Genomic DNA, 27,160 nt, shown 5'->3' with positions numbered 1-27,160 from the left:
GGGGCCAGGCATGGTGGCTCACACCTGTAATCCCAGCACTTTGGGAGCCTGAGGCGGGTGGATCACTTGAGGCCAGGAACTTGAGACCTGGCCTTGAACTTAATGTCACCCTGATATCCAGGCTTTTGTTTATTACCGTTTTTTGGTCATAAACAAACTGGCCAACATGGAGAAACCCCATCTTTACTAAAAGTACAAAAATTAGCTGGGTGTGGTGGCGCGTGCCTGTGATCCCAGCTACAGCTACTCTTGAGACTGAGGCAGGAGAACTGCTTGAACCCAGGAGGCAAAGGTTGCAGTAAGCCAAGGTGGCGCCACTGCACTCCAGCCTGGGTGACACAGTGAGACTCCGTCTCAGAAAAAAAGAAAGCCCTTTTTCACTACTAAATATTTCCTAGAGTTTTGAATTTTTCATCTGCTATTACATAAAACAAACCAACTTATTGGTAAGAGGATGACAAGAAGGGAACTTCCTTTGATCTCTGCTGAAAATTATTTTAAATAGGAAGGCTGAGGCAGAAAATACGTATAAGGAGCAGGTGGATCCCCCTACTTTAGGTAGCTAGGCCTGTGGAAGCAGAAGATTAGATGTTTATTCTGTGCAGAAATTCCAGATTTGGGGATACAAGCCTTAGTAGAAAGTGGGGGCAAAACATATGGCTGAAAAGAGGAGATCAAGTGAAAATATGCATACCGAATGGGACGGCCCTCTCAGCATGTTCCCCTGCCTTGCTCCCAGAATGTCAGCAATCAAGGGTCTATCTCCCAGAAAAGAGAACAGAGACATTACATAGTCCTAAAGACCTCCAGATGACAATCGTCACACAGTAGGGCTTCCCAAGTGACAGCCCCAGCCATGCACACAGAGCTGTCCATTGGAATTGTAGCTTCTCACCCTAGATCATGAAAGGCTAGCCAAGTGTCACCACATATAAAGAGGAACGTTCTGCTGTGAAAGAGGCTGTAGCAAACAAAAAGGAAACTTGGATAATTCACAATGTTAAAACAGAAAAAAATTTTAAATACTAGAATTAATGTTCTCAGAGAGACAACAGAAGATACTGCATCTGTAATGCAAGAAGAGGAAGCTCTATAAAAAAAAAATCAGAGACCACCACCAGTGTGATTGAGACAGACAGAAACGGAATGCTCAATGACTGTGTTATTTTAATGACAAATGGAAGGAAACACACAACAAAATAATAACCCTGTGTATGACTATTTCTTCTATTTTATATCATTTTTTTTTGGATTGTTATGATTGTGTCCCAGATGGGCTCTCTAAAAAGTTGGTCACTTTGGGGAAAGAGATAACTGAAGAAATTTTCCCAGAACTGGCAGGCCCAGGTTTTGAGAGTGAAAGGGTGCAGTATGTGTCTAGTATGATGAATGAAAAAAGACCTGAACCAAAGTATGTCACTGAAAAGTTTCAGAATACCATAAAGAAAGAAGACTCCAAAGGCTTCTCGCAAGAGAAAAAAAAAAGGTCATAAACAAAAGCTTGGAGATCAGGGTGACATTAAACTTTTCAGTAATAACAGTGGAAGCTGAGGATATTAATTATATATTAAAGTTATTTTTAAAAACTTTTCTGTTTTCAACATTTCTCTGAATTTAGAGAGAGAATGACACAGGACTCCTATCCGGGCAAACTATTAGTCAAAAGATCAAATTTACAGGTACAGTAAGGACATCTTCAGACATGTAAGGGCTGAAAAACGAATCTCTTTTATATTGTTTTTCAGGAAGGCATTAGAAAATATACTCCAGCATACTGAGGAAGTACTCCAAGAAAAACGACCCAAGATATAGGAGATTTAAAACTTAAGTGAGCAAAGGAAAGACCCGTGATGACAGCTGTACAGCAGATCTACCAGACTGAAGCTGGAGAGAGGGAGCTTGGAATATTGGCAGGAAAAAAGAGAAATGGATGGATTTTTTTTTTTTTTTTGAAATGGAGTCTTGCTCTGTCACCCAGGCTGCAGTGCAGTGGCGTGATCTCGGCTCACTGCAAGCTCCGCCTCCTGGGTTCACGCCATTCTCCTGCCTCAGCCTCCCAAGTAGCTGGGACTACAGGAGCCTGCCACCACGCACAGCTAATTTTTTTGTATTTTTAGTAGAGATGGGGTTTCACCGTGTTAGCCAGGATGGTCTCAATCTCCTGGCCTTGTGATCTGCCCGTCTCAGCCTCCCAAAGTACTGGGACTACTGGTGTGAGCCACCGTGCCCAGCTGAGAAATGGATGGATTTTTAAATTTTATTTTACTATTTGGAGATATCACAGACATATGACACATACGATAGAATAGCTAAGGGAAAATTAAAGATCCTTACACAGTGATACCAACAAAATGAAAAAAAAAAAGCAAAAGCAATGATTACTTCTAGAAGAAAAAGCTTTACAAGAAAAACAGCCCTTTATATTAGTGCCATCTGTATCTGTGGGCTCTGCATCTGTGGATTCAAACAACTGTGGATCAAAAATATTTGGAAAAAATTGTGCTCGTACTGAATGTATATGGACTTTTTTCTTGTCATTATAAATAATCTAGAAATGATTTAAAGTACACAAGAGGATGTGTATAAGTTACATGCAAATACTACAACATTTTACATCAGGGACTTGAACATCCACAGATTTTGGCATGTGCAAGGGGTCCTGGAACCAATCCCTTGTAGATACGGAGGGGCAACTGTAATTATAATAATACGCTGTTTGGCTCAGCAGTGAACAATACTTACACTGTCACATGATATCAATACTGACAGTTACTGTAACCTAATTCATGACATAATTACAAAGAGGTGATGGGGGGATAGGAAAGGTAGAATGGGTGGTGTTTTCAAAGAACTCAATTCCCACTTCCTATAATGGGAAATCAGCTGACAATGACTATACATCAGGAAACAGCAGTATGAAAATATTACTTAAAAGTATGAAGGTTAATATCAGAAAAGAGAAGTATTCTCTTCAGGTTGGAGCAAGGGGTTACTGTTTTTCATTACAAGTCTTTCAATACTAATTGAATTTAACATTGAGTATGTAATACTTCATTAAAAAATACGTGACACAGATTCCTAAATCCCACTTACAGAAACTCTCATTCAGTAAGTCTGAGGCTGCGTCCGGTAATCTGTAGTTTTAAATCCCTCAGGTGATCCTGATAGAGAGGCCTAGGAAAATGACACGGCTTTTTACAAATTAGGGGGAAAGTCAGGACTAGATTACCAGTCTCCTGATCCCACATTACTGTGTCCTCTACTCTATCTCAATTATCCATCGTATTCTCACTAGGCTTTAACAGATTCTCTTTAGAATTTTGGCCAAAATATAGAACATATTGGCAAATTTGGTGCAGATGCACTATATATTAATAGAGTCCATCTGTAAGCTGTGTTGCAAAGTAAAGCACTCAGGCAAGATTACAAACTGAAGAAGCTGGAAAACTATAGCAGTCTGAGGGACCCTTGAACTGGTGAAAATAATGTAAAAACTCAAATTTATTTTAGAGGTGAAGGTGGTGAGGAGTTAAGCAATAAAGATAATGTGGAGGAGTAAACAAATGAAATTCCCCATCTGGACAGAAGGCTGAGGAAGAGAGGAGGACTCTGAAGATTACCTTTGAATACGAATACTATGATCTGAGAATCCTTGAGTGTCAATCATCACATCTGCTTCATCCAGGACAAACACACGAATCTTAGTCAAATCAATCAATTTTAGTTTAAAACACCAATCTAGGACAGTCCCAGGAGTGCCAATTATAATCTGTTTAGTGATGTCGGTGCCTCTGGGAACTGGGGAGAAAAGGGTTTTAAGCACTCCTTCAGATGCAAACAACTCCAACAGGTCACAGTTCAGGGCAGTGCAATATAAAGCTCATAAGCAAAAATACAGTTTGTAATAATTTTCCAAGTGGAAACCCTGAGGGTCATTGTGGTTTTTGATTCTGTAGAATTTTTAAGATAAATTTCTGACTTTTTCTTAACTGTGAAAAATGGCACTTCCCCAAACAGAAAACAACCAAAATGTCCATCAATAGGTTACATTAAATAAATCATGAAATACTGGGCAGCTAGTCAAAGGAACAAACAGTATGAAAAAAAAGTCCTTCTATTTTTGTAAACACTCAATGAAAACAAATATAAATATGGGCATTTGTATGTGCTTGTATGAGCTCAAAAAAAAAAAAAGCAAAAAACAAAGGCTTGCCTGTTTACTATGTGATCTTTGGGATTACGTTTCTGGAGGGCAATGAAGAACAACTTTCACTTTTAATCTTTTTGTCTTTTAAAGTTTTTTCCCCATTATAAGCTTATAATAGTTTAATGAAAAATCCAAAAATAAAAGCTGTCCTGCACAGAACAACCAAGTGTTGAATTAAGGACAAAGGCATCCTCTTGCAGGATGTGGAAATGATGTGGCTAACATTTAGTGGGTCCTTACTACGTGCCAGGCATTGTGTACAATGCTTTACCAACGTCATCTCAATTCTAATAACAACTCTATGACATGAGTGGTATTATTTCCCCCATTTAGAGATGAGAATGCCAAGAAGTTATATAAAATGCTTATTAGTGGGGAAGCCAGGATTTGAAAAATCAGCCAGGACTGGCTTACTGGTACATACTTCGATTTCCTCGAATGGCATACATCACTTGAACATCCACACAGAATTTTCCCATCTGCTCAACCACACGGCCAGTTTGCAGAGCCAATTCATAAGTAGGAGCTAGGCAGAGGCACTGTGGGATAGAGAGAGAAGAGGGGAGGAGAAAGGTTCTTACAGGCATCTTTCAAATTTCAACTACAATAAAAATTTGTACAGGGAGAGGCACAGAAAGGAAATTGAAGGTTTTGGTTGAATGAAGTATTTTTAATTGGATACAGTTTAATAGTTGACAGATTTGAGGTGAATGTTGAGTATGAGAAGGGGAAGGGGCCAAGGAATGGAGAAACAGCTACCTTTTACATATTCCTCTCTAAAGGGTTATTTAGAAACACAAGTTACTAGTCACCCTTTTTGGAGTGGGGGAGGCATAGGAGGGGGAAGAATGGGATGTAGGGAAGCTGGGAATCAATGAATGCAAGGCAAATTACAGTTTGAGCTCTATCCCATAGCCTCTCATTTGCTATTAAAAGTCTGTCTATTTTTGAGGTTGGGCACGGTGGCTCACACCTGTAATCCCAGCACTTTGGGAGGCTGAGGTGGGCGGATCACCTGAAGTCAGGAGTTCGAGGCCAGCCTGGCCAAAATGGCAAAACCCCATATCTACTACAAATACAAAAAAATTAGCCAGGCGTGATGGCGGGTGCCTGTAATCCCAGCTACTCGGGAGGCTGAGGCAGGAGACTCACTTGAACCCGGGGGGGCAGAGGTTGCAGTGAGCCAAGATCATGCCACTGCACTCCAGCCTGGGTGACAGGGTGAAACTCCATGTCAAAAAAAAAAAAAAAAACACTGCCTATTTCGGGAACACTCCTTGCTTGATCCAATCTGTTTATATTATCTATATCTTTACAATACATAATATGATATATATAACATAATACATAATAGGCAGAATAGTCCCCCAAACTCTGTTATTCCATACTCCATAAAAATGGTGGTTGCTGATGAATAAAGACGCTGATGGAAAAAACCGGTAATATCTAATGCACTTATATGTGTCAATTAGGAATCTGTGATAGGGAAACATAGTCAAAGGGCTAAAAATATCTTTCCCACACATTTTTCAAAATGTGCTCAAACATAACTTATCCTACATAATTTTTATTGATAATATCAAACCCTAAACATAAATTTCACTGAACTTGTCTAAAATGCGTAAGATTTCCTATGCCTTACCTATAGCTGACCTGGCTGATCAGAGTGGAAGCTTACTGAGAGAGCCTTGGTATTCCCCACAGCACTTAATGCATATGGGTACTCAGCTTGTCAAGCAAATAGGGAGAGACGACCAGATACTTTTCATGAGTGGAAACTACACTAGGAGAATGGTAAACCGGGTACCAGTGCCAGTCTTGACTCAGCCACTCTCTGTGGACCTCAAGAAAGACACTTCCCTCTCCAAGCATCAGCCTCCTCCTCTGCTAGAGTGAGGTGGACTACATGACCTTCTGGTCCTGCAGTTAGATGGCTATAATTATTGCATGCTTAATTTATGCCAGGCACTGTGCTAAAAACGTAAATTACTTCATTAAATCCACATGATGACTTTATTCAATGTTTAATGAGTGGTTTCTACAAGCCAGGCACTGTGCTAGGTATTAGGATTTAAGGGTGAACAGATCAACTACGATACATTCCTTTACAGATGCTATCTTTACAGACAAGGATTAACAGACTCAGATTTATTAACTTGCCTAAGACATTCAGTTAGTAAGTGGGAGGCTAGCATTGAAACCACTCAAGACTATAAAGCCTGTCCTCTCCATCACTGTCCCATGCTGCTGCCCAATGCTCTATGATTTTATGAAAACATGTCTTTTCTAAATATTTCATCACCGTAGTAACCATATCATTGCACAGGAATATCACCTATTACTAAATTAGCACTGGTAGTGCAAGCATTCCCAGTCTTCTCTCAGCCTTCCCTTACCTGTGGGAACAATTCCAAGGCATTAACTCTGCTTAACATTGCCAACACAAATGCCGCTGTCTTTCCTGTTCCAGACTGGCTCTGTGCTATGAGGTTCTGGGGTCTGTAGAAAAGAGAAGACCACTGGGCATAAACTGAATACAAGAGAGTGGACATAAACTGAAAATAAGAAACTAAACATAGCCAAGTAGAATACCACTACCCTGGAAACTCACGGATGTGCCAGCATCATAGGGAGAGCCATCTCTTGGATTTTAGATGGCCTATTAAATCCCATTGCATAGATTCCTTTTAGTAACTCTTCCTTTCTGTCAAAAAAAAAAAAAAATCAAACACTTACAGATTATAGTTGGTCAGTAGCATCAGAAATACATACCTGAAAGGTGCATTTCTAAATTAAGTCACTTTGCAGCTGAGCTTTAAAACTAGTATTTGGAGATAGATCATTCATACCTCAACTTCCAAACATAAACAATCACGCCTGTAGAGCTAGACCACTAAAATAATAAGCTATGCCATAAGCCTAGGCGAAGGACAGTGGTAAAGGCCTTAAGTCAAACCTTCTGTTGAACAAAGCAAAAAAGGAAAAACTCATCGCATAAAAAGAATATATCTGTTTGCCAAGAGAGTTATATTTTCTGCCTAAGCAGAAAACTAAGTGACATTTACTGTTTTGTTCCTTTTCACGAATGATACTGACATTTTTAACAGTAATTTTCAGAGAAGACAAATTTTTATTTAGGTGATTCTTATATTAGTTCTTTCTAGGAGTAGAAGACACAATATTAACTCCATCCTTCTGAGGCAATATTTTAAAATGCAGCTTTCCTGAGGGTCTTAAGAAAAATGCCAGAATGAGGATAAATCAAGTGGACTACAACACTTCAACTTTTTTTTTTTTGAGACGGAGTCTTGCTCTGTCGCCCAGGCTGGAGTGCAGTGGCGCGACCTCGGCTCCCTGCAAGCTCCGCCTCCCGGGTTCACGCCATTCTCCTGCCTCAGCCTCCCGAGTAGCTGGGACTACAGGCGCCCGCCACCACGCCTGGCTAATTTTTTGTATTTTTAGTAGAGACGGGGTTTCACTGTGTTAGCCAGGATGGTCTCAATCTCCTGACCTCGTGATCCGCCCTGCTTGGCCTCCCAAAGTGCTGGGCTTATAGGCGTGAGCCACCGCGCCTGGCCAACACTTCAACTTTTAATGGCATGCACATTTGTGTATGCTTAATTGGTAGAGGACTGGTAGCCCATCTTAAATCATGGGTAGGCTTCTTCTACCATTTAGAAAATGTCTGGGAACTAGGATTTTGGATTTTTACCCTTTACATAAGTAGGTTTCAGTGCTTTTCTTGTTCTGTAAAAATACATTTTTTTAGAGTCAAATGATAAATCCCTAGGGAATGCAAACCCATTTGGGAAAGTTATTCAGTTTAATATCATTTGAAACAAAATATAATCAGGAAAGTAAAAGTTTGTGACTTATCTATAGTGGGTGAAGGAGGATGTCTGGGTCATCAGAATCTGGGTTCTGATATGGAGAGGGGCAATCTGGCTGTGCCTAGCTTAGCTATCTATCCCCCTGAGCACTGCAGGATGAAAATATCTTACTATCAAAAATGTTCTCAATTTGCCAGGCAACTTGAGTATCCTAATGTTCTTTTTTAGAATATCCTTTTTTTTTTTTTTGAGACGGAGTCTCACTCTGTCACCCAGGCTGGAGTGCAATGGTGTCTCGGCTCACTGCAACCTCTGCCTCCTGGGTTCAGGCGATTCTCCTACCTCAGCCTCCTGAATAGCTGGGATTACAGGTGCGCGCCACCATGCCCGGCTACTTTTTGTATTTTTAGTGAAGAGGGGGTTTCCCCATGTCGGCCAGGCTGGTCTCAAGCTCCTGACCCTCGGGCGATCTGCCCTCCTCAGCTCCCAAGTGTTGGGATTATAGGAATGAGCCACTGTGCCTGGCCTGAGCTATATTTTGATTGCATGGAAAATGTACAAATCTCAGTTTAATACTGAATATTAAAAATTAACTGGGCATGGTGGTGCATGCCTGTAGTCCCAGCTACTCGGGAGGCTGAGGCAGGAGAATCGCTTGAACCTGTAAGGTAGAGCAGTGAGCCGAGATCGTATCACTGCACTCCAGCCTGGGGGCCAGAGTGAGACTCTGTCTCAAATAACAAAAACAAAATATTGAATATCAGAAAACAAAGAGGAGATCCTGATGGTTTTTACTATAAGCAGACGTGTTTGTTCTGTGGTTTTCAGCATTTTTCCCACATTAAAAGAGTAAAAACACTCACAGCCGCAGCTCTTCAAATGTCTTTACTGAGTAAAGTGGAGAGCTGGGATCCTTCTGTAAAACTTCCACATGGTGACTGGATTCTACTAAGGATTGACGGATTAACTTGTTTAAGAGTGAATTAGCTGCCAAATCCACTAGAAAAGCAAAAATAAAAAAGAGGACATCAAGCTTCCTGAATGACATCAAATAAGTTGCTCTTTCTCTTTCAGTGGTTGTATACTTTTTCCTCTAAAAGAGGGTTCCAGAAAGAATGATACAGCACTGAGGATTCGTTCTTTATGAGGATTCAGTTTCTTATGCTCTGTTACTTCACCATCCTCTAACTTCAAAGTAGCCTAAGTCCATCTCCATGAGACCAAATCCTTGACAGATGGAAATTCTGAACCCAATCCCTGCATATTCCATTTCAACTTCCTTCAAATAAATACACCTTACTCCTAATTTAGTGTGTCTCCTGATAGTCACCATAAGAAAATAGGAGCAAAGACAGGCCTTTTCCAATTGAGATTATATTATTCACTCACACTATTAAAGTTATAAACGAAAACAGAATGCTAGTAGATACATGCAAATGAATTCATCTCCTACCTACATCTTCTTCATCATCTTCTTTGATGTTATTAATAGAACCATCTGGAAAGGATGGAAGAGAAACAATACAAGTAAAGACAAATGCTGAGCAGAAATGTAAAGCATACTATTCAATTTTTTCTTCCTGACTCTTCAGTGTCTACTGGCAAGAAGAGTCATTTCATGGAGGAATGGACGAAACGATTGGGAAGGTAATGGAGAGTGTTGAATGTCACACTAATGAATCCGTGGTGTTTCACTTGGCAGGGACGTGATGAAAGCAAAGCAATACTTTTTAATCATTGAGGTCGCTCTGCTTTGCCCTAACAGCACTCACCTATGTTTCGGACTGCAGTACTCTTAATACCCCAAAGGTTCTTCCGGGGGTGGCTGAGGTTTGAAAACTATTGAGAGACACAAATTTCAACCAATATTAGGATGCAAGCCCTCAAGCAGCCCAGTGCTTCCCTACCACAGGGGCTGGGAGGGATTCAGGGAAGGACACCCGGGTATTGCTTCCTTTGCAATATTAGGTAGCAGCAGATTCCTTTCAAGGTTGGGTTTCCTGTATGAGTTATCCTAAAATTGGAGATTTTCTGTATCCCCTGTACATGCAGTTTCTCTTTCCTAGGCCTCTAGTTTAGAGTTGGGCAGTACTAGGGGCTCACGGCACCAACAAGGGGAGGGTGGCTAGGAAAGTGCGCTGGCAAATGGATGGAAGCGAGGTGAGGCTTAATGGGCAAATGGGCAGAGTAGAAAACTCGGGGTCTAGCTGGGACTACCAGCTGCGTTCCCACCCTGGATTTCCAGGGGTCGTCATTTTTGCCCTTTCTAACCAAAGGTCTTGCCTCTCGTGGGGGTGGGGACGGGGTCTCCCTCTGTGGCCCTCTTCCAAACCCTTCCCGCATCTCCCCTCCAGCATCTGACGCCCCACTTCGAACGCTCGCGGGCTCTCCCTCCCCTCCCAGCCGATCTCCCTCTGCGAGTGGGAGCTCCACCCCCGCGGCTGTGCCCCCCCGGCTCGGTGGCGGTTACGTGGCTGTTCAGCCGCTCGCTCTCCGCCGCCCCTGCGTCGCCTCCCCACAGTAACGACGCCATGGCTGCGATTGCTGCTCCCGCCCCCAGCACGTGCTTCCACCACCGGCGCGAGGCGGTGCTGGCCCCATCCGCTGGCCAATGGGCTTCCTTAGGGGGCAGGCGTCCGCGCCCGCGACCACCGCGGTGCGGCGCGCAGGCGCTGGAAGGCTGGGTGGCGCGCGGAAGGGGCGGAGGGCAGAGAGCGGGGCGGCGGGCAGAGAGGGGGGAGAAAGGGCGCGGACCGGAGGGCAGAGGGGGCAGCTTCCGCAGAGTGGAGAGCGCCCCCCGCGCCGCCCCGCGGCCCGCCGCGCACACAGCCCTCCAGGCGGGAGCCCCCCGGACTCCCCGCCGCGCTTTACGCCCCGTGTCGATTTCCCTGGAAATTTCAGCCTCCACATCACAAGATGTCAGAAAGGTTAGCGAATGGGTTAGGAAAGTGGAGACAAAATCTGATGAATTTGATATGACGAATAACCTCGAATGCCACAGTTGCGGAAAGGAAGCAGAACTGTTCAAGCTCTAACTGCTGTTCCTGCCCTAGATACCTGTGATGTTCCACATAGGCTTTTTAAAGCGTTTATTCTGAAATGTGTTCCCTTGTTAAAAACATTACCTTTCGGTATAACATCTACGTCCTACATGCGTTTGCATAATCCGGTATAGATCCCTGGATCCCTGGTACTAATGATTTAATGACCGCTCAATTTGGACGAAAGAACCAAATTCCACCTCCCCCCCGCCCCCCAGTTTTCTAATTGTAATTTTGAGATTTTGATCAGCATTTCTGGAATTGGGGGCAAAAATACAAAAACCCACACGAAACTGCAGTCATGATCTCTCCGTGGTGCTGAAGCAACACTCCCCGCTCTGTTCGGTCACTCTCAGGGCACCTAGTCGTTTGTTTTGAGATTATCATATTCATTTCAGCTTTTAATTTGAATTCTAATAGTAAATGTTTTCGTCTCTCAATGGTAACTTTCTTCTCATTTAACTAGGTATAAAATCGAGCCAAGATCTTCAATCTTTTAGTTTTCGTATAAGGATAGCAGAATTTGAAAAATTACCTTTTTTCTATTATTTTAGCGTAGCACTACAATTCCTCCTTTTATAGCTGTCCTGCCACAGGCCCAGATTCTCCCCTGTGGGTGGAGAAACGGTAGCTGGACTAGAAAACCTGAGGTAGATTCTAGCACCAAGCTCGGTTCTCAGAACTACATTTCCCACAAACTTGGACTACACCTCCCATGAGGGCTCGGGCGCGTGCGCAGAAGACGCACAGTGACAGCTTCCTGTTTCGGAAACGCGGCGCGGCCGGTTGCCGGAAAGTAAGTGTGGGATTTTTGGAGTGGGTTGCTTTCTGGGTTCCACAGGGGAAGGGACAAATGGACACACTGCTGAACGGTTGTCTGTTGTCTTCTTTTTGCCCTCTTTCACATACTTTGGTCTTTTCAGGAAAGCATTGCCGTATGGAAATGAGACCTCGCTTAAGACCATGTATTTTTCTTTTGTGCCTGGTACTTTCTGGAGCTCTCAGTGGAAACTCGCCGCAGTAGAGTCGTCTTTAATTCCGTTGTGACGGGAGCTTCAGTGGTACTTGTACTGTGGAGTACAAAAGTGCTCTGCTGCCCCACTTAGAACTGGGTGCTCATAAAACAGTAGAGGTTGAGAACCCAGGAGTATGTGGGAGACTGTGGCAGCAATTTTCAAATTATTTTGGGGATTGCCTTACATACAGACCACGACTGCTTTCTAGTGATCATAGTGCGTGTCTGCTAATCCTTTGGACAGTACTCCCTCTTCTTCCCTTTGGATTAATATAAAGTTTATCAAGAGGAATGCTATTTATGTGTTAACCCACTGGTTCCTGAGATTAGGACTTTTTTTTTTTTTTTTTTTAAGACTGTCGCCCAGGCTGAGTGAAGTGGCGTGATCACTGCTCACTGCAGCCTCTACCTCCTGGGCTCAAGCGATCCTTCCACCTCAGCCTCCAACTAGCTGGGACTGCAGGCGTGCGCCATCTTGGCAGCCTAGTTTTTAATTTTTTAATTAACACACGGTCTCGCTGTGTTGCCCAGGTTGGTCTCGAACTCCTGGCTTCGAGCGACCCCCCCCCCCCCCCCCCCCCGCCACCACCCCGTCTTGGCCTCTCAAAATGTTGGGATGACAGGCGTGAGCCACGGCGCCTGGCCCAATGTATGGAACATCTGGTGATGGCTGTTTTAGTTTGTAATTGGTGCTTACGGGACACACGAATTCCCTCTTTGTGGTTACTTCGCAGCCCTGGCCAGGGTGTTACTTTAAACGTCTGCTTGGGAACTCCTGCACTTCACCCTGAATTAGGGTAAGGTGTGCTGGAAAAAGCACTGTAGTGTACCAAGTCCTGTTTTTGCCACAAATCTGCCTTATGACCAACTAGACTCACTCCCTGGCCTAGTTCTTTAGTTAGCACGGGAGTTGAACTAGGTAACTTTGGAGACTTTGGTAATGTTGGACTTTGAGATCCAAATAATCACTGGAGTGTTTTGCATGTTAAAATCACCATGTAATTTTTGACCTCATAAAAAGTTGAGGTGTAAATACAAATTACCTTTAATCCCACTACTCGTTAGGTTTTGATCTTTCCCTGTGTGTACTGAGATCATCCTGTATAGTTTATGATACATTCATGTCACTTAATTTTCATCTTCCCATATTACTTTCCCAAGATTCCCAATGACTATTTAATATTCTAATGTCTTTAAAGACATTTACTATTCCACTGTTGGTGGACAGTTTGCAGTTTCTACTTTTTTGCGGTGAGTATATCCTACATGTACCTGAGTCGTTGATTACTTCTTTTCCAGACAAATGCCTAACAAATAGAACTGGCTGAATGTGTGAATTATGTGGCTTTAAATGTTACAGGGAAAATGATTTTCGCAGATAGTAACGGTCAAGGTCATTCACCTTTATGTTAGAGCTTTTTCTCTGTGAACAAGCAAACTGTGCTATCATTCTTCTGGCCTCTGGTGTTAAAACTGACAACTTTCAGATTTTAGATGGTCCCCGTTGGGTCAGAAATATCAAGAACAGATAAATTACAATTTAAGGTGAGCAGAATTCCTATTTTGATCTGCACCCAGACAGGCTAGGTTCATATTGGTATTTATGTTTGCATCTGATTCCAGATATTACTAGTTTGAATTTCTACTGGAGTAGGAATAGCCTTCCAAATGATGCATAATTCCTACAAAAATCTCAGGGGCAAATTATAAAAAGAATGGTATTCCAGAAGTAACAGCTGGCAGGCAAAATATTAATGAAATAACTCTGAAATAAAACAAGTTTGAATCCTGTATGTTATATGGTACTGTTTTGGGGCATTTATTAAAAAGTATTTTAAAGCTACTTGGATTTGTTGTACACCTTTAGTAATGAGGCTATCCATGTTGTTAACCTCTCCCATCCTTTAGGACTGTGTAAAAAGCAGGTTTTTGTTCCTTCTTTTGAGCTCTCATCATAGCCCAGGTTCAAGATCATCTTAGGCAAGTATTTCATGAAATAATGTTCAAGTTCATGAATTTCCAAAATCCTTTAATTGGTAAGTGTAATGCCCAGCAACTTAAAAAACACACATTAAAGCACAGCAACTCATATTGATAGGTAAAAAAGGTTACAGGACACAAAGGGCCCTTACTAATTTGACAAAATAGAAAGACCAGGTCTGTTGTTCTTTCTCTGATATGATTTATCTTGCAATTGCTGGATTTGAGTGGCAATTTGGAAGTATCATCTGATACCAATGTGATATATAGCTAGGAAAGACTAATGATAGGTGAAGTCCTTACCATAAAATGTTTCGAAGAGCTTTTCAAGACAGTTGTTTCTATTTAAAAGGGAAGATATAAACAGCTAGGTTATCTCAAACAATCCTATGAAAGAAGTTTAAAAAGATTTAAGAAGGAGAAAGAGGGAAGGGAAGCTTCCTGGGTATGACACCATTTGCAAGGTCACAACGAACACCCCAACGGAGTGCAGACCTTTTCTTCTCTGTTGGTACTAGATAATTGTTTGGGACATATATGTGCTGAGGTTTGGGTTGGGGTTCTGCTCGACAAAGCATCTGCTCTCGGACACCCCAGCGTAATTCCTTCCTATGATCTTCACCAGGTAAACGTATTGAGTCCCAGTCCCGTTTGTACTCAAAATACCGGGCTACCCGGTCTGTCTTGCCCCGGTTTCGGCTTAACTGGTCCAGCTTTGGGAGAATAAAGGACTTGGGTCTGCTGGCAACAATCAGGTCTTGTTCGTAAGCTGGAGAGCCCATTCCTTCTCTTTGTAGAGAGCAAATGAGCTGATCTTGAGAAATTCCTTGGTATTCATGTGGTAGGTTAAATTTTTGTGAAACATCAAATGAAGATTCCTTGTCTTCCTGGAACTGTACATTCATCAGCCTTTGTCTTAAGTCCCAGAGATCCTGATCATTTTCTGTACCAGATTCTGATTCACTGATAATCGACTCATCTGTTACTAATACTTCCCCATCTGGCTTTCTGCGCAGCACCTTTCTCTTCATCACTGGCTTTCGGAGTCTTTGGGAGGCCTCAGAGACTGTTTCTGAAGGGACATTACTTTCTACATGTGGGTACTGTAGTTGCACAGGAAGAGCAGGTCGCTTCCCTGGGGCTACTGAAGCTTTACTGTAGGGATCATATTGGATAGACTGGGCTTCTCTCCTGACATCTCCTTCACCCTGCCCTGCACAGATGTGGGTAAAAGCTGTAGCAGCTGCCAACATTCGTTCTTCTGGATCCATATTAGCCCATATTTGTCCATCAGGTAGAAGTTCTTCCATTGCTCCCCCTACACTGTAGGACCTTCTGCAAGAGATAACATTGGTCAGTTTTCTGATAATAAATTCCCAGCTCATAAATTGCTTATTCCCTTATCTCCCTTTTATAGCAGTCAAATGGAGAAAGAATGGCTAAGGCCATCATAAATTCAATACAGGGTAGTATCAGAACAGTTTAGAGGGGCATTAACTCAGTTCTAGGGAATCTATTACCTGCTTTCATTTCCACTCTTACTCCTGCTTTCTACTGTCTTGCCACCTTCAGGTCCTAAAACAGGACAGTATAGTTCTGGCATAAGAAAAGCTTGAAACTACATGATAATGGGGCATACTGCTTAATGTACATTATGTAACAGGTACTTAGGGAGTACTTTATGTGCCTGCCATTGTTCTATGTGCTTTACATTTATTAATTCATGTAATTTTCAGCTGTGGGATTATCTGCTTTTCACAGATGAATAACATGAGGCACAGGGAAGTTAAATAACTTGCCCAAGGTTACTCAGCTAGTAAGTAGTGGAGCTGAAATTCTAACTCAAGCAGTTTGGCTTCAGACTGAGTCCCTGCTTTTAACCATAAAAGAGTGATTTGATCTAAAAAAAAATAAATCACAAAAGCAGTGTTGTGTCCTCTCACACACATATAATGTGTATATACGTACATACATATAATTTCTATGCTTTAATAATTTTTTTTTGAGATGGAGTCTTGCTGTCACCTAGGCTGGAGTGCAGTGGCACGATCTCGGCTCATTGCAACCTCCACCTCCTGGGTTCAAGCGATTATCCTGTCTAAGACTCCGGAGTAACTGGACTACTACAGGTGTGGGCCACCACGCCTGGCTAATTTTTGAATTTTTAGTAGAGATGGGGTTTTACCATGTTAGCCAGGCTGGTCTCAAACTCCTGACCTCAGGCAACCCACCCGCCTCGGCCTCCCATTACAGGGGTGAGCCACCCTGCCCAGCTGTCTTAGTAGTTTTAATGCATCTTCAATTGCCAGCTAAATCTGTTTATTCTAGTGTCTGAAATAACTTGGTATCCACATCAATCAGCCACATACCCAATGCTAGTTTCCTGACTGGATCTGAGATAGGTATCTACTGTCCACTATTTCCTGTGTCCCCACTATTTTTCTTTTTAAACTGAAAAACTAATACATGCACATGATAATTTTAAGCAAGGATTTTCCCTCCCCCACCAAGTTTTACTCTCAAAGGCAATTTCTTATGATTTATCTAGAAATTTTCCATATTCACATGTACTTTTTTTTTTAATACCGTAAAGGACAACACTACACAACTCTTCTGAACCTTAAAGATAATCTTGGTTATCCAGCTGTATCAGCACAGGCCGACATTCTTCATTTTATGTTGCGCGGAATTCCAATGTATGAATGTATCATAAATTTAGTCAGCCATTCCCTTACTGGTGTAATTTAGGTTTATAGGTTTACTGATGCTAACACGAGTATCTTGCAAGTTTTTATCTATTTGTGCAAGCATATGAATGGATTAAATTTCTAGACATGGGAGAGGTGGGCCAAAAGGTATGTGTATATTCAATTTTGACAGCTGTTGCCAAAATGTTTACCTCCAAAGAAGCTGTACTGACCATACATTAATAGAGCTTGTGTCTCTATTCCCTCTCCAAAGTGGTATACTATCAAACTTTGTCTTTGCAGTCACTTCCTTGAAAAATAGTTCATATCCTTTTGCATTTATCTCAGCTGAGTAAAATTGAGCATTTAAAATTTTTTTAAAAAAATTTTTATAAGCTTTTTTCTTTTTGTTTGAAATGCTTGGTCTTTGCCCATTTGACTCTCAGGTTGCTGGATTTTTTTTTTTACTTTTTCATTAAAACTGATTTATATATTCATGAAATATATATTAAGGAAGGTCGCACTTTACCATCACTTATTTTTTTCTTCTCAGTTTGTCGTTTGCCTTTTATTTTTTGCTGGCAGAAGTTTTTCCTTTTAGGTCACATCTTTTTCTAGTGTCTGGGTTTCTAGACTGTTTTGCTTAGAAATGCCTTTCCTACTCCAGAATTTCAGAAAAAAGTTATTCCATGTTTTCTTCTAGTACTTTCAGTTTCATTTTTTACAATTTAAACTTTTAATCTATTATAGATACAGAAACTCATAGTAAAAAACTAAGCTACCTACACTTAGATAACATGGCCTTAGAACAGATGTGGAGATGGTCTTCTCTAACTAAAGTAACCATCAGTCACAGATTGTCTAGGACCATCCCAATTTTAAGGATGTAGTACAGTTGTCCTCAGATTATTGAAATATTACAGGAATTTCTACACTGACATCTACATTACATCAGACTGACTTTTTAAACTATTAGAGGCACAGAAATCTTTTATCAAAATATGCATTTAATTCAGCTTTAGAAAGGGGTCAGAGTGCTTAATTACCTTTTTTTCTCCCATCAAAATTGCTTAAAGTGAGAAAATCTTGTCTCTAGCTTCTACTTCCAATGTGAAATACAACCATCGGTAAGCTTCTTCAGTTAGGCTAGCTTCTATTGCACCACCTAATATTCATCTAATGAATATTAGATGATGGAGCATACAAGTCATTTATTTGAGATAATGGAAAGCAATAGAAACTCAGAGCAGACAAAAGTAGCCCATATAAAGAAATCTTATGACTAGCAAATTGAACAAATACAGTGAGAAATCAAATGGAAATGTTTTAGAGAAAAAAATCTGTAACATCAGTCCTCAATCAATTCAGTGAAGATAGAGAAATGAAATCTATAGACATTCTCCCTGAATTTTGACTGCTTTAATGAAACCTTAATAATGACAACTGAATAACAAACAGTTCTTTCCCTCTGTGAACTGGCAAGACAGGATGGAAAAGAATGCTATCTGTGGATGATCAACCCACAATAAAGCTAATGCTTGTATCCCTGGAAAAGCTAAAGTATATTCTTTGGGCATTAAATTAAATCTTATATACCATTAGAACATCGTCAAAGGAACTAGCATTGAAACTGTTGTATCCCTTTGCTCTCTTTTCAGACAGGGCAGACCTGTATGATTCGTTTATTCCTGGGGTTGTCATATCATGGCTGATAATGACACAGACAGAAACCAGACTGAGAAGCTCCTAAAAAGAGTACAAGAACTGGAGCAAGAGGTGCAAAGACTTAAAAAGGAAAAGGCCAAAAATAAGGAGGACTCAAACATTAGAGAAAATTCATCAGGAGCTGGAAAAACTAAGCGTGCATTTGATTTCAGTGCTCATGGCCGAAGACACGTAGCCCTAAGAATAGCCTATATGGGCTGGGGATACCAGGGCTTTGCTAGTCAGGAAAACACAAATAATACCATTGAAGAGAAACTGTTTGAAGCTCTAACCAAGACTCGATTAGTAGAAAGCAGACAGACATCCAACTATCACCGATGTGGGAGAACAGATAAAGGAGTTAGTGCCTTTGGACAGGTAAGGGCCAATACACTGTTTCTCAAAGCAAGCAATACTAGGATATTCTAGGTATACACACTGAGTACTGAGATTATTTGTGTCTCTAAAACCCAGTATCTTTGTCTAACTCCACAGGTGATCTCACTTGACCTTCGCTCTCAGTTTCCAAGGGGCAGGGATTCCGAGGACTTTAATGTAAAAGAGGAGGCTAATGTTGCTGCTGAAGAGATCCGTTATACCCACATTCTCAATCGGGTACTCCCTCCAGACATCCGTATATTGGCCTGGGCCCCTGTAGAACCAAGCTTCAGTGCTAGGTTCAGCTGTCTTGAGCGGACTTACCGCTATTTTTTCCCTCGTGCTGATTTAGATATTGTAACCATGGATTATGCAGCTCAGAAGTATGTTGGCACCCATGATTTCAGGAACTTGTGTAAAATGGATGTAGCCAACGGTGTGATTAATTTTCAGAGGACTATACTATCTGCTCAAGTACAGCTAGTGCGCCAGAGCCCAGGTGAGGGGAGATGGCAAGAACCTTTCCAGTTATGTCAGTTTGAAGTGACTGGCCAGGCATTCCTTTATCATCAAGTCCGATGTATGATGGCTATCCTCTTTCTGATTGGCCAAGGAATGGAGAAGCCAGAGATTATTGATGAGCTGCTGAATATAGAGAAAAATCCCCAAAAGCCTCAATATAGGTGAGTTAAAAATAAAAAATAAATGGCACATGCCTGTAGTCCCAGCTACTCAGGACGCTTGAGGCACAAGAATTGCTTGAAGCCAGGAGGCGGAGGTTGCACTGAGCTGAGATTGGACCACTGCATTCCAGCATGGGTGACAGAGGGAGACTGTCTTAAAAAAAAAAAAAAAAAAGAAATAGCATATCCTCCTCTCCACCGTAACTGTCTAAATAACGAAGTCACTGATTCTGCCTTCATGAAGCTTTAATCTGAATTGTAGAATGTTATGAACATGTAAGAGGGAGCAGTATATTTAAATTTCCTCTCATTGTTCTATCCCATGAGTAAAGAGGCAGGTGTTTTGAACAGGCTCCTTAAGTAAAAAGACATTAATTTCTACATCTTTGTTGTTTCTGAATTTATGTTAAGAGGTATTACTGTTAGGGTGTGGTAAAATTAAAATGAACAAACTATTCATATTAAATCTTGCTTGTTTTATATCACTGAGTAGTCATCCTACTGTACTTCTGAATTTTTCCTAATTTCCTATTTCCAAAATGGTAGGAAAGAAAGAATAGTCAAGATTTTTCTTTTGAGAACAGGCTGAGATAGATACCAATAATTCTACTCATACTATACAAAATTGCAATGCCATTAACAAATTTGGAAAAAATACCAGCTGTTTTTAATTTTATAGCAGTATGATGGAGCCATGTCTTGTTAGCACTGACATTTACCTTACATAGATCAGGTTGATCTATGATTTGTTGTATTTTTCATTATTGTAATAAAGGTGTTCAAGGTTAGGGATGGTGAGATATTTTCTCAGCTATTAGTCAATATTAACATCAATGGTGGCCCCCTACCCGGCTCCCTTAACGCAACTAACCCTTAGTTTTTAAAGAACTGTTAGATGGATGCTATGTATTCTCAAACTTTCTTTTCTCTTTTTCTCTAGTATGGCTGTAGAATTTCCTCTAGTCTTATATGACTGTAAGTTTGAAAATGTCAAATGGATCTATGACCAGGAGGCTCAGAAGTTCAATATTACCCACCTACAACAACTGTGGGCTAATCATGCTGTCAAAACTCACATGCTGTATAGTATGCTACAAGGACTGGACTCTGTTCCAGTACCCTGTGGAATAGGACCAAAGACGGATGGAATGACAGAATGGGGAAATGTTAAGCCCTCTGTCATAAAGCAGACCAGTGCCTTTGTAGAAGGAGTGAAGATGCGCACATATAAGCCCCTCATGGACCGTCCTAAATGCCAAGGACTGGAATCCCGGATCCAGCATTTTGTACGTAGGGGACGAATTGAGCACCCACATTTATTCCATGAGGAAGAAACAAAAGCCAAAAGGGACTGTAATGACACACTAGAGGAAGAGAATACTAATTTGGAGACACCAACGAAGAGGGTCTGTGTTGACACAGAAATTAAAAGCATCATTTAACCATAGACAGTTTGCCAGGATCTAGGAACCACCTAATGGTAGGTGGACACAAAAGGAAAAAAAAAAAATTTACTTGCAAGTACTAGGAATTCAGATGATGAGCTCTTAAAAAAAAAAAAAAGCAAAAAGACTAAAGTCCTATTAAGGAAGTTATTGCTTTAATAAGAAATTTCAAATATTCTCTTATCCTGGTCCAAAAGGCTTAAGCGATTAAAGAAGCAAAAAGCAGTCGTAAAATGGAGATGTATTTACATACACCTGGAAACCTGTGCCTTGTATTCAAATTCATTAAAGCCTAATCCTGCAAGTATCTGATTTGTTGTGTTTTTCTCCCCAAAGCAGATAAGATATTCACTACTCATCTGAATTTTCATAAAGTGCTGCATCTGAGTGTCTTATTTTCTAAGACAGAATTTAAGAATATTAAGTTCATTTAATTAAAGATTGGATAAATTGGTTTAATGCCAGGCACAGTTACCTACCTGGAATAAAGCAGAGTACCTTATCTTACAAAGCATATAAATCTAGTGCAGAGGTTGGTAAATGTTTTCTGTGAAGGATTAATGAGTAAATGTTTTAGGCTGTGTCAACAACAAATGGCCTCTATTGCATACATGTTTTTACAATCCTTTACAAATCTAAAAAGCACTCTTAGTTCATGGGCCATGGTGTTTGCCAAGCCTTGGGCTAGTGACTATAGGCAAGTTCTTATAGAGGAGATATTAAAGCTAAATCTTGCAGAACAAGTGGGAGCCAGTTAAAATGAGGATAAAGAACCACTTTAAATGTGTCTAAGGCAGAAGATCCAGTTTGTATAAAGGGTTAGAGATGACAACATATGCATTCAGGCAGCTGAATTCTTTAATACGGCTTGAGAGTGACAAGAACATAGTTTAAAAAGGTAAGCAAAGGTCACATTTGTAGAGCAAAGACATTCCTTAAAAAGCTTAGATTTTGCAGGGCCACTGAAAAAATTTACATGCCCGATAGAATTGTGTGGCAAAAATATTGCTCTGAGTATTCTGTGGATGGGAAGAGGGCAAGATTGGAAGCACTGTGACCAATTAGGGGCTGCTGGAGTAATGGAGGCAATAGATGATGAAAATGGCCTAGAAGAGATTTTTAGTGAGGCAAATGGACAGAAGTAGATGAATTTAAGATTAAGAAAGTAGAAACAACAGGACTCAGTGAATAAATATGCTGTTCAAAACTAGGGAGGCTTTCTAGATAACTCCTAAGTTTCAGCTGTGAGCAAAATGAGTGGCTGGTAGTACCACATACTGAGAGAGGAAAAATGAGATGGGGCTTTGCTTGTTCTCAAAGTTAATAAGTGATCCTCAAAATATTACTTGTGAACACCAGTATTTATTCAAAAGAACTCAGAGTTGTCTTAAGTACATTATCCTTTGCAACCATAAAAATAATAAACATCAAAGTTTGAACTCAGACCTTCTTCCTCAATAATAATTTTCATTACTAAAGCGAGTGTTCACCACATTTGGAATTTTTACAAATGCCACCTCAGAGAACGAGTAATTTTGCAAACTTACATTTGAAGGCTTCTTGTTTATTTTACCTATGATGACTGTCTTGACTTATGTAGTCACTAAATTCTTACTCTTCTAGATTGGATAGTATAATCTAGTCAACCTTGAAAGATTTTACTTAAGATCTAAGACCCTGATCCTCTAATTTAACAATTCTACCATGTTTATGAGATCCAAAGTTTTACTTACCAACCAATAATTAGTTTTTTCCTACCCATGTTCAAGACTTCAGGTATACAAATATGTTTTCTATCCTCAAGCTGCTAGTGCAAATAACACATGGGACAATTAAAAACAATACTAATATATAAATCATAAACTAATGCTGCATAATTGCTACAGAAGCCCAGCAGGGGGTGGACCACAGAAATAGACTTCACTGAAACAGTTCCAGATTTAGGAAGTAAAATAGCATACAAAAGGTGAGGTGACCCTGTAGTACTAAAAAGTACATTATAATAGCTGTTATATCCTAGCAGACAGGGAACCAGAAAATACCCCATTTTAGAGATGGGGAATTAGTGGTACAAATTACTTAAGATTTATTCAAAATTGCCCATTGTATGATCCAAGTCTTCTGGATTTGAATCATTATCACTGCTTTTTGGGACCCAGTCTATCAACACTTCATTATGTCCTGAGTATTCTTAAAATATAATTACTTTGGCCTTTAATTTTGATTTAAAGATCCTCTTTTTCATGTAATCAATGATCATGGTGGAATAAATTAAATATGTAAGTGCAAACCAAGGTGTTTTTTTTTTTTTCAATTTCTTACCTTATTTCAATGTATCTTGATTGGCATTTACATTCAAGTAAAAAAAAAAAAACCTAGAAAAGAAGAATAGAGTTTAAAAAAATTAACTCTGAAGCAGTGATACATGGAACAAAATGCACTAACCATAAGTCATTGTTAGGATACTGTGTAGAAGCAAAGGAATCAGAAGATCAGGGTCTTAGATCTTAAGTAAAATCCCTTCAAGTCTGGCTAGATTATATTATCCAATCTAGAAGAGTAAGAATTTAGTGACTACATTTTTGGTAGTTGCCATAGAGACAGTCATCACAGGTGGAACAAATGGGAAGCCCCCAAATGCAACTTTGCAAAAGTACTTGTTCTCTTAGACAGCATTTGTACAAATCCGAAGTCTCTGACCCATGTAAGGACTAAATAAATGTTAGAATGAAGGAACTATTTAGGTTGTGAAATTTAAATGACACTTTTTATATATTTATACATAAATAACAATTTGTGAGACTCTGTTTGGGCTAGGAAGATTTTTGGCAGTAAAGCCAAGAGTTAGTTTTTTTTTTTTTTAATGGCATGTGTCCTACTATACAGTGATTAATGTGTTATTTCCTCTGCATTTCAACTGTGTCACACTCCTATTTTTTTCCTTGAACATATGAAGATGATGTTTGCAAACAATAAATAAAATAGAAACTTTAATAAGGTCCATAGGTAACTGTCAGTTCCTTCTCTTTCTAATATAAAAGATCGAACAATCCTTTGTCTTTAGAGGGAAACTTTCACATAAAAGCTAGAGCAACTTGTATTCTGTAAACACAGACAACATTGACCGAAATACCTAACAATATCTTCTCTTCAAAAATCTTAGTGACTCAGCATCCTAGGGTTAGCCAGTTACAATCAAAAGGATTTCAAGGGTAGAAGGGGCAAAGACTTTAAAATGAGATAAAGGGACTGGGTCAGTAGACTGCTACAGGGAGGCTATTGCAGAGTTATAACAAATTTCTCCACCTCTGTGGAGGTAAGCAAGAAGCTTAAAGAATCATAGTATTAAAACAAAACAACCTACCACAAAGGCAAACAATACCATAATGAAGGCAAAAGAGACAACAAACTGGGAGAAATATTTGTAACACGTTTAAAAATCAGTAATTTGAATTCCTCTTAGAAAGCTATTAAAGGGTACACATATCAGTAAGATAAGGGAGAAAAGACAGATGCTTTACCACACAAATAATAACTAATAAACAGGCTGGGCGCAGTGGCTCATGCCTGTAATTCCAGCACTTTGGAGGCTGAGGTGGGAGGATCGCTTGAGGCTGTGAAGGAGTTCAAGACCAGCCTGTGCAACACAGCAAGACCCCCATCTCTCAAAAAAAAAAGAAAAAAGATTAGCTAGGCGTGGTGGCATAAACCTGTAGTCTCAGTACTATGGGGGCTGAAGCAAGAGGACCACTTGAACCCTGGAGTTTGAGGCTGCACTGAGCTATGATCTGGCCACTGCACTCCAGCCTGGGCACAAAGCCAACGTCTGTTTCTAAACAGCAACAAAAATTAATAAATAGAAAACATGTTCAATTTCAGTAATGTGTATAAAAGCATTAAGACATCATTTCAGATTGACAAGATTTTTTCAGTACCCAGTGCTGGCGAGTGTGTGAAGAAATACAAACAAGCATCCTTATTATGCCCTGTGTGTTGGGGATAATCCGTTTTTCCAGAGGGCAGTTTGGCATTATTATTATTGTTTTTTTTTTTTTGAGACGAGTCTCTGTCGCCCAGGCTGGAGTGCAGTGGCCTGATCTCGGCTCACCACAACCTCTGCCTCTCAGGTTCAAGCGATTCTCCTGCCTCAGCCTCCCGAGTAGCTGGGATTACAGGCACCTGCCACCACGCCCGGCTAATTTTTCTTCTATTTTTAGTAGAGACGTGGTTTCACCATGTTGGCCAGGCTGGTTTCAAACTCCCAATCTCAAGTGATCCGCCTGCCTCCGCCTCCCAAAGTGCTTGGGATTACAGGTGTGAGCCACCGCGCCCGGCCCAGTTTGGCATTATGAATCAGAATTTAAACTGTACCACAACTTCTAAGTCATAATCCACTTCCAGGAATTTATTCCAAGGACATAAATTGGACAAGAATGCAAACATGTATACATAGAAGTGACCACTACCGTACCATTTTATGATTATGAAGAGACTGGAAACAAATGTACATTAGTAGGGGACTGGTTAAATAATATATGATACAATACAGCCATAGCAAGAAACGCCACGCATCCATTAAAAATGGTAATGCATATCGACACTGACAGAGAAATGTGTTCCCAATTTATTACTGACTCAATAATGTATAATCTGCTTAACTGACGTTCTTTTAAATTAACATACTTTATTATATTCGTAACATGCAATTATTTAAAACACATTTTATAAGGAAATCACATAAATATAAGGTATATATTATGAATATATCTGAAGTAAACCTAAATGTGAACAGTGTTTTCTTTGATGGTTATCTGTGACTGATGAAATTTCGAGTATTTTCTTTCTTCTTTATACGTACTTAAATGTTGCTGGGATTGCTAAAAACATGTACATACTATGTTTGCATTCTTGTCCGATTTATGTCCTTGGAATAAATTCCTGGAATTGGATTATGACTTAGAAGTGATGGTACTATTTGAATTCTGATTTATGTTTTTCTTTTTTTTTTTTTTTTTTGAGACAGAGTCTTGCTCGGTCGCCCAGGCTGGAGTGCAGTGGCGCGATCTCGGCTCACTGCAACCTCTCCCTCCCGGGTTCAAGAGATTCTCCTGTCTCGGCCTCCCGAGGAGCTGGGACTACAAGCGCCCGCCACCAAGCCCGGCCAATTTTTGTATTTTTAGTAGAGACGGGGTTTCACCATATTGGTCGGGCTGGTCTCGAACTCCTGACCTCACGTGATCCGCCCACCTCGGCCTCCCAAAGTGCTGGGGTAACAGGCGTGAGCCACCGCGCCCGGCCTGAATTCTGATTTATAATGCCAAACTGCCCTCTAGAAAAACAGATTATCCCCAGCACACAGGGCATAAAGGTGTTTGCTTTCATTTCTTCACTCTCTCAGCAGCATTGGGTACTGAAAAATCTTACCAATCTAAAAAGATATCTTAATGTTTTTCTTTGCCTGCTTAGTGAGATTGTATACCGTTTAGAATAAAAAAGATTTACTTCCATTTCGGGGTGGACAAACACCTTGGACGGTTCCATGCTGCAGTCCACAAAAGGTGCAGCTAGAAGGCGACAAGACACGCTCCGCCTTTCAACGGCAAAGCTCGCAGTCGTCCCGCCAGGCCGTGGGCGTGGCTAGGACCCAGGTCGCTAGCGGCCTTCGGGACTCCCCTCCAGCCCTGGGGCCATCCCCTGCCTCCGCCTGGTCCCAGGGGCGCGGCCCAGGAGCTCAGAAAGACCACCGGGGCAAAGACCGCAGCGGCGGCCAGCGCACACCGTGACCTCCAGGGACTGCGGCCCACCGCGCACATCGCCTGTAGCTCACGCTGTCCCGGCCGCCTCCCTCAGGAACGCAGACGTTGGGGACGGCTCGCCAGGCAGGACCTGGAATCCAGGGAGGGAAGCTGCCACTCTGCACCGTCCCGACGGTGGGAAAAGGAGCGAGGGCTCCCGCCGCAGTGGGCCGGTAGCCACCAGGTCCCCGCGTCCCTCCGCTTCCGGCCTTCGCCCGGCTTACCCGCGTCGCGGAAGTCCGCTCTCTGCACCGCGTCCTGCCAGTCGCCAGCAGAGCACCGCTGATTGTTATCTTTCGCGTAACTTGCGCAGGCGCACTGCCGGCCCACGCGCCGAGCCTGCGGTTAATCGCCGACCGCTGAGGTTTAAATCCAGAGAGCGAACCGGCATCCTT

General features: G+C 41.2%; 3 protein-coding genes across 8 annotated transcripts in view; 1 reads left to right on the top strand and 2 right to left on the bottom strand.

Moving 5' to 3' along the window:
* Positions 1–10,859, bottom strand: part of DDX25 (DEAD-box helicase 25) — an 18,832-nt gene extending 7,973 nt beyond the window's left edge. Inside the window, exons 1-8 of one of the 2 annotated variants that reach the window (XM_004052393.5) lie at positions 10,508–10,859; positions 9,810–9,876; positions 9,491–9,535; positions 8,901–9,036; positions 6,819–6,911; positions 6,604–6,706; positions 4,632–4,746; positions 3,621–3,798 (exon numbers count right to left, since the gene is read on the bottom strand). In XM_004052393.5, the coding sequence (XP_004052441.1) occupies positions 3,621–3,798; positions 4,632–4,746; positions 6,604–6,706; positions 6,819–6,911; positions 8,901–9,036; positions 9,491–9,535; positions 9,810–9,876; positions 10,508–10,570 (800 nt within the window). In that variant the 5' untranslated portion in view covers positions 10,571–10,859. The other variant, XM_019037389.3, reaches the window with a different exon arrangement.
* PUS3 (pseudouridine synthase 3) lies at positions 10,820–21,277 on the top strand. 3 transcript variants are annotated; one of them, XM_055356337.2, is made up of 5 exons: positions 10,820–10,964; positions 11,661–11,874; positions 18,419–18,842; positions 18,960–19,525; positions 20,466–21,277. In XM_055356337.2, exons 3-5 carry the CDS (start codon positions 18,465–18,467, stop codon positions 20,965–20,967), a joined length of 1,446 nt encoding a protein of 481 aa, XP_055212312.2. In that variant the 5' UTR covers positions 10,820–10,964; positions 11,661–11,874; positions 18,419–18,464; the 3' UTR covers positions 20,968–21,277. The 3 variants fall into 3 exon arrangements, with proteins under 3 accessions (XP_055212312.2, XP_018892929.2, XP_055212313.2); XM_019037384.4 differs by lacking the exon at positions 10,820–10,964 and having other exon boundaries at positions 11,061–11,874; XM_055356338.2 differs by lacking the exons at positions 10,820–10,964; positions 11,661–11,874 and adding an exon at positions 13,178–13,344.
* On the bottom strand, positions 14,106–27,160 carry HYLS1 (HYLS1 centriolar and ciliogenesis associated). 3 transcript variants are annotated; one of them, XM_019037386.3, is made up of 4 exons: positions 26,990–27,160; positions 23,293–23,345; positions 15,594–15,648; positions 14,106–15,408 (listed from the first exon to the last, which is right to left on the bottom strand). In XM_019037386.3, the coding sequence occupies exon 4, from the start codon at positions 15,381–15,383 to the stop codon at positions 14,484–14,486; it is 900 nt and encodes a 299-aa protein (XP_018892931.2). In that variant the 5' UTR covers positions 15,384–15,408; positions 15,594–15,648; positions 23,293–23,345; positions 26,990–27,160; the 3' UTR covers positions 14,106–14,483. The 3 variants fall into 3 exon arrangements, with proteins under 3 accessions (XP_018892931.2, XP_063549725.1, XP_018892932.2); XM_063693655.1 differs by lacking the exon at positions 15,594–15,648 and having other exon boundaries at positions 23,293–23,343; positions 26,989–27,070; XM_019037387.3 differs by lacking the exons at positions 15,594–15,648; positions 23,293–23,345 and having other exon boundaries at positions 26,990–27,106.

This window comes from Gorilla gorilla, chromosome 9 (genome assembly GCF_029281585.2).
Source record: "Gorilla gorilla gorilla isolate KB3781 chromosome 9, NHGRI_mGorGor1-v2.1_pri, whole genome shotgun sequence".
Classification (NCBI taxonomy): domain Eukaryota; kingdom Metazoa; phylum Chordata; class Mammalia; order Primates; family Hominidae; genus Gorilla; species Gorilla gorilla.
This window is presented reverse-complemented; position numbering and strand designations above follow the sequence as displayed.

What these genes read in the sequence shown, in the direction of transcription:
- HYLS1 (XM_019037386.3), bottom strand. Translation starts at nt 15,383, where the DNA reads ATGGAAGAACTTCTACCTGATGGACAAATATGGGCTAATATGGATCCA.
- PUS3 (XM_055356337.2), top strand. Translation starts at nt 18,465, where the DNA reads ATGGCTGATAATGACACAGACAGAAACCAGACTGAGAAGCTCCTAAAA. An exon ending in GAGTTAGTGCCTTTGGACAG is followed by an intron (nt 18,843 to 18,959) that starts GTAAGGGCCAAT and finishes CTAACTCCACAG; the next exon opens with GTGATCTCACTTGACCTTCG. An exon ending in CCCCAAAAGCCTCAATATAG is followed by an intron (nt 19,526 to 20,465) that starts GTGAGTTAAAAA and finishes CTTTTTCTCTAG; the next exon opens with TATGGCTGTAGAATTTCCTC.